We start from the raw sequence: 9836 nt of genomic DNA, 5'->3' as shown, positions 1-9836 counted from the left end.
TCTGCAGCGCTCGGTTCCTCCGTTCCACGGTCCCGCAGAGTCCCGCTTCCTCCGTTCCACAGTGTCAGGGAGCCACGGCCCCACAGAACCACGGGCACTCGGTTCCTCCGTTCCACGGCCCCACAGAGCCCCAGTTCCTCCGTTCCACAGCCCCACGGAGACACGGCCCCGCCGTTCCCCCGTTCTACACCCCTCGGTTCCTCCGTTCCACAGCCCCACAGAGCCACAGCCCCTCGATTCCTCCACTCCAAAGTCCCAAAGTTCTGTGGGTTATCAGTTTCACAGTTCCACAATCCCCCGATTCTTTGGTTCCTCAGACCCACAGAGCCCCGGCCCCTCGGTTTCTCCATTCCACGGCCCCACAGAGCCCCGGCCCCTCGGTTTCTCCATTCCACGGCCCCACAGAGCCCCGGCCCCTCGGTTCCTCCATTCCACAGCCCCACAGAGCCCCGGCCCCTCGGTTCCTCCATTCCACGGCCCCACAGAGCCCCGGCCCCTCGGTTCCTCCATTCCACAGCCCCACAGAGCCCCGGCCCCTCGGTTCCTCCATTCCACGGCCCCACAGAGCCCCGGCCCCTCGGTTTCTCCGTTCCACGGCCCCACAGAGCCCCGGCCCCTCGGTTTCTCCGTTCCACGGCCCCACAGAGCCCCGGCCCCTCGGTTTCTCCGTTCCACGGCCCCACAGAGCCCCGGCCCCTCGGTTTCTCCGTTCCACGGCCCCACAGCCCCTCGATTCCTCCACTCCACTGTCCCAAAGTTCTGTGGGTTCTCAGTTTCACAGCTCCACAATCCCCCGATTCTTTGATTCCCCAGCCCCTCGGTTACCAGGAGCAGCCTGGATGGGAATCGGCAGCTCTGGCTTCCCCTCAGGATCGGCGGTTTCCAGCATCCAAACCACCGATTTTCCATAAAACGGAAAAGAAAGTGCTGCCTTTCCACCCACCTTTCCTCAGGATCACCTGGGGATATGTGACGGGACAAGGGGCAATGGATCCACACTCAGATCCACAGGAGGAGGGATATTTGGAATAAATTCCTCCCTGTGAGGATGCTGAGGAGCTGGCACAGGTTACTGTGGCTGCCCCATCCAAACTAGATTAAAAACCAAGACAATCCTGTCCAGAAAATCTTCCTTAAAGGATTGTAGTTGCAAAGAAACCATTCCTGCCTGACTGGAATTCTCATGACAAAACCAGGGTGGGCTGAGAACACACTGGGCAGATGAAGACAGGGAAAACACACAGAGCTGGGCCTTTTTTTTTACCTGCAGAATTATTCCACCAAGGCTTCAGACACACAAGTCTGAATTAGCATCCCATGATCTTGTTTATTCTTGTTTCAGACTCAATTATAAAACAGTACAAAATTACAGGATGTGTAAAGTATTAGTTATTTCAAAATAATTTCAGGAAGAAAAACAGTAGGAAGAGCAAGGCTTTACTTTCACACACAAGTAGGTTTGTTTTGGCTTTTTTGAAGTGTCCAGGGAAGTCTCTGATAGTTTATCAAACCTGATGGTAAACACTGTGTGTTTTTTGTCTCCGGATCTCCTGAAAGTGTTTAAAAAATGTCTTGGGGGCAATCTGAACACAGACCATATATTCAAGGAGCAATACAAAACTGTGTGAAAGTAACACAAACTGATGCTGGCTTTGAACTCTTCTCAGAAATACACAGCATTCACTGCACCAGCACATGCTCCAGCTTCTATAAGAAGCATCCAGGAATTCTCTCCTGGCTTTGCAGTAGAGACTTTGTAGCATGTAAACCTCCACCCTCACCCCAAAGGAAACATGAGAAATGTTTTTCTCCCTTCATCATCGCTGCCATCTTCCTTCTTCTGTTCCAGCACAGAGGGGTCAGCCCAGCTCACCAGTCTGAATTCAGCTTTCTGAAACAGTCTGTAGTTTGCTGCCCTTTTTGTCCTCTTTATCTTTCTTCTTTCCCTTAGTATTTTCCTTTGTAGTTTTCCTGTAAGAAACACTGGAGATCAGGACACCTGAACATAACCAGTGGCTAAAACTCAGGCTGCTGTTACCTGACACAAAGCAAAATATTTTCATTAATCCAGGCTCCAAAAGACAGAGATTGACACTAAAACTCCATCACTAAAATAATTAAGACTGGGTGGTTCATCCAAGCAGGTTATCTATTACTTTGCTTAAATTTTCTGGGCTGTTTCTGAATAAGCATCACATCTTACCTCCTCTTCAGCAAAACCTACTTACATTTTTCTTTTGCCTTTTTTCAAGAAGCACTTTGGAGTGGTACAAATGGATTCTCTTGTCAAAGGTTTCTTAATGAATTTCTTCTTTTGTTTGCTGAGAACAAAGTATAGTGAAGAAAGATGAAATTACTAGGATTTCTAGTTCTAGAAGCTACCATAATTTATTTTAAAAAAGCACTGATTAAAAGACTCAGATGAACATACCTCTGCAGTTTGGGCAAATGTTTTATGTATTCTGGCACAGGACACCCAGCTCGCTGGATAACGTTGGCAATACTGGAAAGGACAGGAGGGAAGAGATCAACTCCAGTGCTTGGACAAGTGATAAATATTTTTTTTTTTGTGGAAAACAGCAAACCAAACAAACTAGGTGGTTTGTTGTTGGTCTTTTGTTTTGTGGTGATTTTTATTTTTTTAAAGCAAGAAATAAAGACACATTACCTCCGTAATAAAGGTTTATCATCCTCTGTAAAGAAAGTGACTGCCTTTCCTCTGTGTCCTGCTCTTCCAGTACGACCTGCCAAGCACACATTTTGCAGTTATTTCAGACCTCTCCCTTTATTCCTCCTCACAGCCCCAGCCTCCTGCTGCACATTCACACACTAAGGATACCCCAAGCAGCCAATCCCCAAACACTGTCCCAGTGAATGAAAGCACAGCTGTGTCTGACACATCTCAGTAAGGTTCACAGAGTGACAAAAATGACAGCATCTACATCAAACAGAAATGGGGAAAGGTGATTTGTGAGCCATGCCTCACCTATCCTGTGGATGTATTCCACTGCACTTGTTGGCAAATCATAATTGATGACCATATTCACACCTTTGAAGTCCATCCCTCGAGCCAGTAATGCTGAGCAGATGAGCACCCAGATCTTCCCAGCTCTGAAACTCTGCACTACTTTGTCTCTCTAGGAAAAGAACAGAAAAGATATTTGGAAACAGTTCAAATAGCAATTTGAGAAAGGAGGTGAACTTCTTTTCCTTAAAGTTGTCATAATGTTAAGGAATAAAACTAAAGCTCTGAACAAAAACCTGCAGGAATTTGCTGCCATGGTTACCTGGATTTACATTCCAACACTCTTACTTTTCTTTCTAAAGCTTTTCTTGAAAAGAAATAAAATCCTCCTACCTGTTGCTGAGTCTTGTCTGCATGGATGACATCCACATTGATGCCTTCATAAATAAGCTCATGGAAAAGCTCTTTAGCCCTCTCAATAGACTGTACAAAAACCAGGACTGGAGGAGCAAAACCCTGCAAAAGAGTAAGTTTATCTCAGGTTCCAAGATCCTTTTTCTTGTAGAAACTGAGACACAGCAGATTTGGGCAATGGTTTAACATGTGTCACAGAGAAGTGTTTGACCTGGGAAATTGGGAGTTTCTGGCAGAACAGTCTCAGTTGAACAGGATGAACATGCTCAGTCTCTCCAAAATACCTTTTTAACAAGCTCTCTCATTGCTGTTAATTTTCCTGTCTCAGATCCAACAAACAGCAGCTCTTGTTCTACTGTCTCTGCTGCAGAGTTTCTGAAACCAGAAATCCAACAGATTTATATAATATGTAGTATAAATATATATATATATATGTAAATACATGTAGTATATATAACCCCCATAAAAATATTACCTGGTGGATAAGAAATACTGCACAACAAAACCTATTTAACCAGTGCAAGCTCCTAAGATTGATGTTTATTTTATGACTGGCAAAGTAAAAGAACACTTTATTTAAAACACACAAAAAGAAAGATCTACATGCCTACACAATATTTTTCTGGAGACAAACAACCTGCAGTGCTGACTAACAACAGCCACAAAACCTGATGATGCAAAGAAAACAATTCCCCAGGAAATAAAAAAACAAGAAAACACCTACCTTGCTCCAACAGACACCAGCACAACGTTGTCCAGGTTGAGCTTACACCACTCCTCCACATCATGGGCAAAGGTAGCACTGAACAGAGCCCTCCTGACCAGGGGGGAGGTGCATGCCAGGAAGATGGAACCCAGCTGCTCCCTGAATCCTGTCTTGCCATCCTCAAACAGCTTGTCTGACTCGTCCACCACCAGCCACTCCACACTAAAAACAGGGAGCTTTGGTTTTCAGCAGTGCCACTTCTGGGTGGCAAAGCACATTCCAAACAGACTCTCATACCTGCTCAAGTCTATTGCTGGAGGATCTTCTTTCAGCAAATAAATGAGTCTGTTGGGAGTGGTAACCAGTATATCTATGAAAAGAAAAGCAGCAAAATGTCAAGAAAGACACAAACTAAACCCAACAAAGAGAGCCCTGAGAAACACCAGTTCCAACCCAATCTGCCAGAGGCACAGTTCAGCAGAGTCCCTGTCAGACTCACTTCCCATCTCTTGAAAACCACACAGCCCAAAGAGAAAGGTCAGTGACACTTTTTAATTTTTTAGAAGCACTTCAGTCATTAGATCAGTTACCAAATTTCTTGGAGGATTTGGGCCCAAACTTCTTGGCTGCCTCAGCTGCCTTGTGGATCATGTGGATTCTGAAGCCTGTGCCCTCTGCCAGCTTCACCAGCTCCCGGTGGGTCTGGAAGGCACCAGAGATTGGATTTTCAAACTGAGCTGAGGAGATTTCTCACCTAAAAACTGCTGCAAATCATGAATGGTTTGGCTTGGAAGGGACATTAAAGCCCATCCAGTTCCCCCTGCCATGGGCAGGACAGTTTCCACTATCCCAGGGTGCTGTCCAGCCTGGCCTTGGGCACTTCCAGAGATCCAGGGGCAGCCACAGCTTCTCTGAGCAACCTAATCCTGATTTCAGTGCTCAGAGAAAACTCTCTGGTTTCTTTAGCATAACAAAATGCAGCTCTCCAACAGGCACTATTCACATCACCACCATAAATAGCTCCCTCTCTCAAATATAAACTGCCCAAAGGTGCCATTTTTATTACATTTTAGTAACACAGCTTTGTTATGAAGTTATTCCTTGAATTTCCAAGTTTGGGACAAAGAGATAAACCTCTCATAGCAATCTCAAGTAGGAAAGGAGGTTTTAAGAGCACATGAGCATTGGGCAGTTTAAAATATAATCAAAGAATCTTGAGCCTCTAATCTAATCCTTTAGATTAGACTCAGATAATAAATATGTACTTACTTCACAGAAGTCAAAACACTTGAAAGAAACATTGAAATTAGCTGTCTCTGATTTGTGAGGGTAATAAAGGAAAAAAAATATTTACTAAGCTGCTCTTTTACTGCTGCAGAGTGACAACACTGAAGCCCATCAGTGTGAGATTCCCTCAACACACACCTGGCTGGCAAGTTCTCGGGTGGGTGATATGATCAGAGCCCTGAATCCTTTGTTCCTGGGTTGCTTCAGATGTGTTAAAAGAGGGATACAAAATGCCAGTGTTTTTCCAGACCCTGTAGGAGCTGAAGCCAGAACCTCCCGACCCTGTAAGGAAAAAAAAAACCAAAAGAGTTTATATTTCAGTAAGAGGGAAAAAAGAAACAACCTAGCAAAAATTTCATTCTCATAAATATGAATGCTGCAAACTGACCCAAAACACCTTAGGAAAAGCATAGATGATGAAAAGTGTGGAAGCCAAGCTTCCAATTTTGAAGAAGTTGATCCAGCTTTAAAACTGTCAGAAACACAGCCATGGCTCCAAACTTTGCCAGAATCCCTGAAAGCCCAGAGACTGAAAGCCCAGAGAACTCACATGCAGCATGACAGGAATTGCCTGCATCTGGATGGGTGTTGGGACATGGAAGCCTGCAGCCTGGATATTCTCCATGATTTTAGGGTGCACTTTGTACTCCTTCTGGAGCTGATCAAAGGTGCCAATGGGGTCAGGGAGATCTGTTCCCTGAATGTTGATCCTGTGCTGGTTCCTGAAGCGATTTATCTACAAGGCAAAAACTCCTTAATTTTACACCAGAAAACTCACCATGTATGGGTTCATCTCCTGGTTCTTTTCCCCCACACTCAGTCACACTCCTCCAATAAGGAACCACCATAAATAAACTTGAATTTTAGACCAAACACCCACAGAACACCAGGATCCTGTTGTTGCATCAGAATTCCCACCTTTTCTCTCCTCAAGCGTTCAAGTTTCTCTGCTGTAGGTTTTTTGTCTATGGCATCTTCAAACTTTGTTTCCAGAGAAGACATCCACTTTATTTCAGTGTTTTCTGACAGCTCTGGCATTGGCACTGCTCCTGCAAGTTACAAACAAATTGAAATTTCCTTTAGAATAATACAGAGGGAATTATTTGGACACAAAAAAAATCTCAGAATCTTTTTTTTTTCCTCATTCCATATAAAACTAGTGAAGACTCCAGAAGGATGGCAACCACATCCCCAGCTCTCAGCACTGAATCTTGGGGTGGTTATTAGATCAGCTCTGAGCCAGGCCAGCCAAGGAACCCAGAACTGGATGGGCTTAATTTAAAGTCTCTTCCAACCCAAACCATTCTGGGATTCTTTGGTGATTCTGCCACTGATATATGCGTGTGTGCACAAAATACCTCGTGTCTTTTTCTTTTTTCTTTTCCCTTCAGTGCTTTCTGTCGTTCTTTTCCTCTTTCCATCGTTTTTTCCTTCTCCACCTTCCAGCTGCTTCACCTCCCCTTCATCCCCTGCGAGCTCCCAGCTTTCCTGGGCAGATCCCCGCGGGGCTCCCTCCTTATTCCCGAAGAAGTCGAGGCTCTCCAGCGAGACGCTGCCGCGGTTCCCTTTAACCACCTGCGGGGCACAGGGAAAAGGGTGAGGGCGGCGGGCGGGGAGGGCGCGGCGCTGCGGGGGCTGCGCCGATCCCCGAGCCCTCCCCGCGGTGTCCCCGCGGTGTCCCCGCGGTGCCCCCGCACCCCGAAGCGCCGCGCGTCCAGCCCGAAGCGCCGCACGTCAAAGCGAGCGCCGCTGCCCAAGCGCCGGAACAGCTCGTGGGTCTCCATGCCGCGCGCTCCCAGCGGCCCCCGCGCGCCGCCGGAAACCGGAGCACTTCCGGTGGAGCGCGCGGGAACCGTGGCAACCGGCATGGCGGCTCGTTGCCACGGCAACGGCGCGGCCGCGCTCGGCTAGGCCGCAGCGAGGCGGGAGCGGCTGTCGCGACAGCGCGAGGCTGGCGAGCCACGGGTCCTGCCCCTTGTGTCCCCTTCCCGCCCCGCTGCGGCCCTGGAGTCTGGCAGGGAGCACGCGGGATGCTCTAAGCTGCGCCGAGGGTTGGATATCAGGAAAAAGTTTATTGAAGAGTGATCAAGTACTGGAATCATTTGCCTGGGGAGGTGGTGGAGTCACCATCCCTGGGTGTGCTTAAAAATATACAGGATGTGGCTCTCAGTGCCATGGTTTAGCTGAGGTGTTAGGGCGTGGGTTGGACTCATTGAACATCTTGTCCAACCCTGTGATTCTGATTCTGGGATTCTGTGAATTTGTGATTCTGGGATTCTGATTCTGTGAATTTGTGATTCTGGGATTCTGATTCTGTGAATTTGTGATTCTGTGATTATGGGATTCTGATTCTGGAATTCTGATTCTGTGTTTCTGTGATTCTAATTCTGTGATTCTCTGATTCTGTGATTCTAATTCTGTGATTCTGATTCTGTGTTTCTGTGATTCTAATTCTGTGATTCTGATTCTGTGATTCTGTGATTCTAATTCTGTGATTCTGTGATTCTGATTCTGTGATTCTGATTCTGTGATTCTGTGATTCTAATTCTGTGATTCTGTGATTCTGATTCTGTGGTTCTAATTCTGTGATTCTGTGTTTCTGTGCTGTTGCTGCCCTGTGCACAACCTTTGCTTATTCCTTGATTTATACTAATCTATACTAATACTTCATACTATACTAATAATTAGTATTAATACTAATATAGTCCAGCCTCACAAATGTACCTGAAGAAATAAATGCTTAAGGCCATGGCAGGATCAACCTGGCACCACCTGAGCTCCTCAGGGCATTCAAGAAAGTTTGCCCAGATTAAGATCAGAATTTATTTAATTAATTTATTTATTCATTATGATAGTGCAGGTAAATCTAGTACTCTCTATCAGATCAAACAATACAGATTTTTCCTGCTTGTTCATGAAGGAAAACAAACAGAAATTTAATTAGCTGCAACAAAAAATATTTAATTTAATAAAACTCTTAAGGGCTAAAGGTTTATGTTGCTGAAATCCGAGAGCTGTAAGACATATAGGCCATGGCTAACATTCCCTACTTTAATAACAAACTTTGAGATGAAAAATTGGGCAAACCTGATCCTCCCCTCCACCCTTCTCTGCCTGATTGATGGTGCTTTTTCTTTGCCAGGCTTTTAACTCCCCAGGAAATGGAAGCAGACCCAGGGCTGTGGGTGCAGAGCAGCACAGTGGTGACAATTCCCCTTCTTGTGTCCCCAGAGTGAATTCCCAGTGGATGAAGACTCAGCCCTGCATCCTTGGTGCAGTTCCCAGGCTGAGGCTCCTGCTTGCTGCTGGCAGCAGTGACTGATGGTTGCTGTGAGAGGGTGGGGAAGAATGTGGAGGCATTTGTGTAACAAAGAACTATAAATCATCTCCAATATCCATCACTCACCAAGGGATGCTGCTGGCAGATTCAAGGGTGAGGAAACAGGGAATAATCTTTCATTGGTCAGCTGGGGAATCCCTTTGTGTCAGGGGTGAGGAGCTCTGCTTCTGGGGGCAGAAATCCCTGTGCCAGCAGTGAGGGATCAGGAATATCCTGGGCTGGGGTCTGCAAGGATCATCCAGTCCCACCCCTGGCCCTGCACAGACACCCCAACAATCCCACCCAGTGCCTGAGAGCATTGTCCAAAAGCTCCTGGAGCTCTGGCAGCTCCATACCCATTCCCTGGGGAGCCTGTTCTGACCCTGGCCACGCTCTGGGGCTCCCATCACTCTGTTGCTGCTGTTCTGAATAAAGTTTTGCAGAGCAGGAACTCCCTCAGGTGCCTTGTGAAACCCCACAAGGCAAAGGATGCTGCATTCCCTGCCACTGACCCAACCTCCCAGGGGAAGCACAGAGTCTCCTCACAGGGAGGCAAAGAGAAAACATCCACCTGTGCCAGGCTAAGGGGGCATCAACCCCCCACCTTGAAAAGGTAACAGCCTTCATGGCCCAGCTTGTCTTTCCTTGAAGCCCCTGCCCCTCTGCCTGGAGCTGGCAGGATGCTCACAGGCTGCACAGGGCTGTGGGCAGAGCCCTGGCTGCTGCTTGCACTGCTTATCCTTGCAGAGACCCCCCTGCAGAATTCCCTGGGTGGGGAACAGCCAGGTGCCCCCCTGACCCTGACACAGCCCATCCCTGCAGGGATCTCTGGGGAGGAGCAGCCAGCTCAGCTGAGATGTGCCACTGTGCAGCTCACTGGGCTGAGCCCAGGCATGGAGCTGAAATAAACCCCCCCAAAATGGCAAAGCTAATCAGGTGAGTGCATTTATTCCATCACATGCACAGCCAGGCCCAGCTGCTGCAGCCTTGTGCTCCTGGAGAAACAGCCAAGCCAACACCTCAGTGAGTCCATCAGTTGCACAGGTGCAGGGCAGGAGTTGAGGACAGGGGGGCTCCTGCAGGTGTGCCCCTCACTCCCTGCCCTCCTGCCTCATCATCACTGATATGCACATCAGAGTCAATTA

The 9836-nt window shown here is 47.4% G+C and overlaps 1 protein-coding gene across 1 annotated transcript; it reads right to left on the bottom strand.

Moving 5' to 3' along the window:
• Positions 1 to 1371: 1371 nt before the first annotated feature.
• On the bottom strand, positions 1372 to 7185 carry DDX52 (DExD-box helicase 52). The gene is made up of 15 exons (XM_079325302.1): positions 7070 to 7185; positions 6731 to 6947; positions 6291 to 6421; positions 5923 to 6108; positions 5511 to 5654; positions 4676 to 4787; positions 4383 to 4455; positions 4104 to 4307; positions 3664 to 3754; positions 3359 to 3481; positions 2987 to 3137; positions 2669 to 2744; positions 2432 to 2503; positions 2229 to 2321; positions 1372 to 1971 (listed from the first exon to the last, which is right to left on the bottom strand). The coding sequence occupies exons 1-15, from the start codon at positions 7154 to 7156 to the stop codon at positions 1884 to 1886; spliced, it is 1848 nt and encodes a 615-aa protein (XP_079181428.1). The 5' UTR covers positions 7157 to 7185; the 3' UTR covers positions 1372 to 1883.
• Between the last annotated feature and the right edge of the window lie 2651 nt (positions 7186 to 9836).

This window comes from Erithacus rubecula (genome assembly GCF_903797595.1).
Source record: "Erithacus rubecula genome assembly, chromosome: 22".
In the NCBI taxonomy this organism is placed as follows: Eukaryota; Metazoa; Chordata; class Aves; order Passeriformes; family Muscicapidae; genus Erithacus; species Erithacus rubecula.
This window is presented reverse-complemented; position numbering and strand designations above follow the sequence as displayed.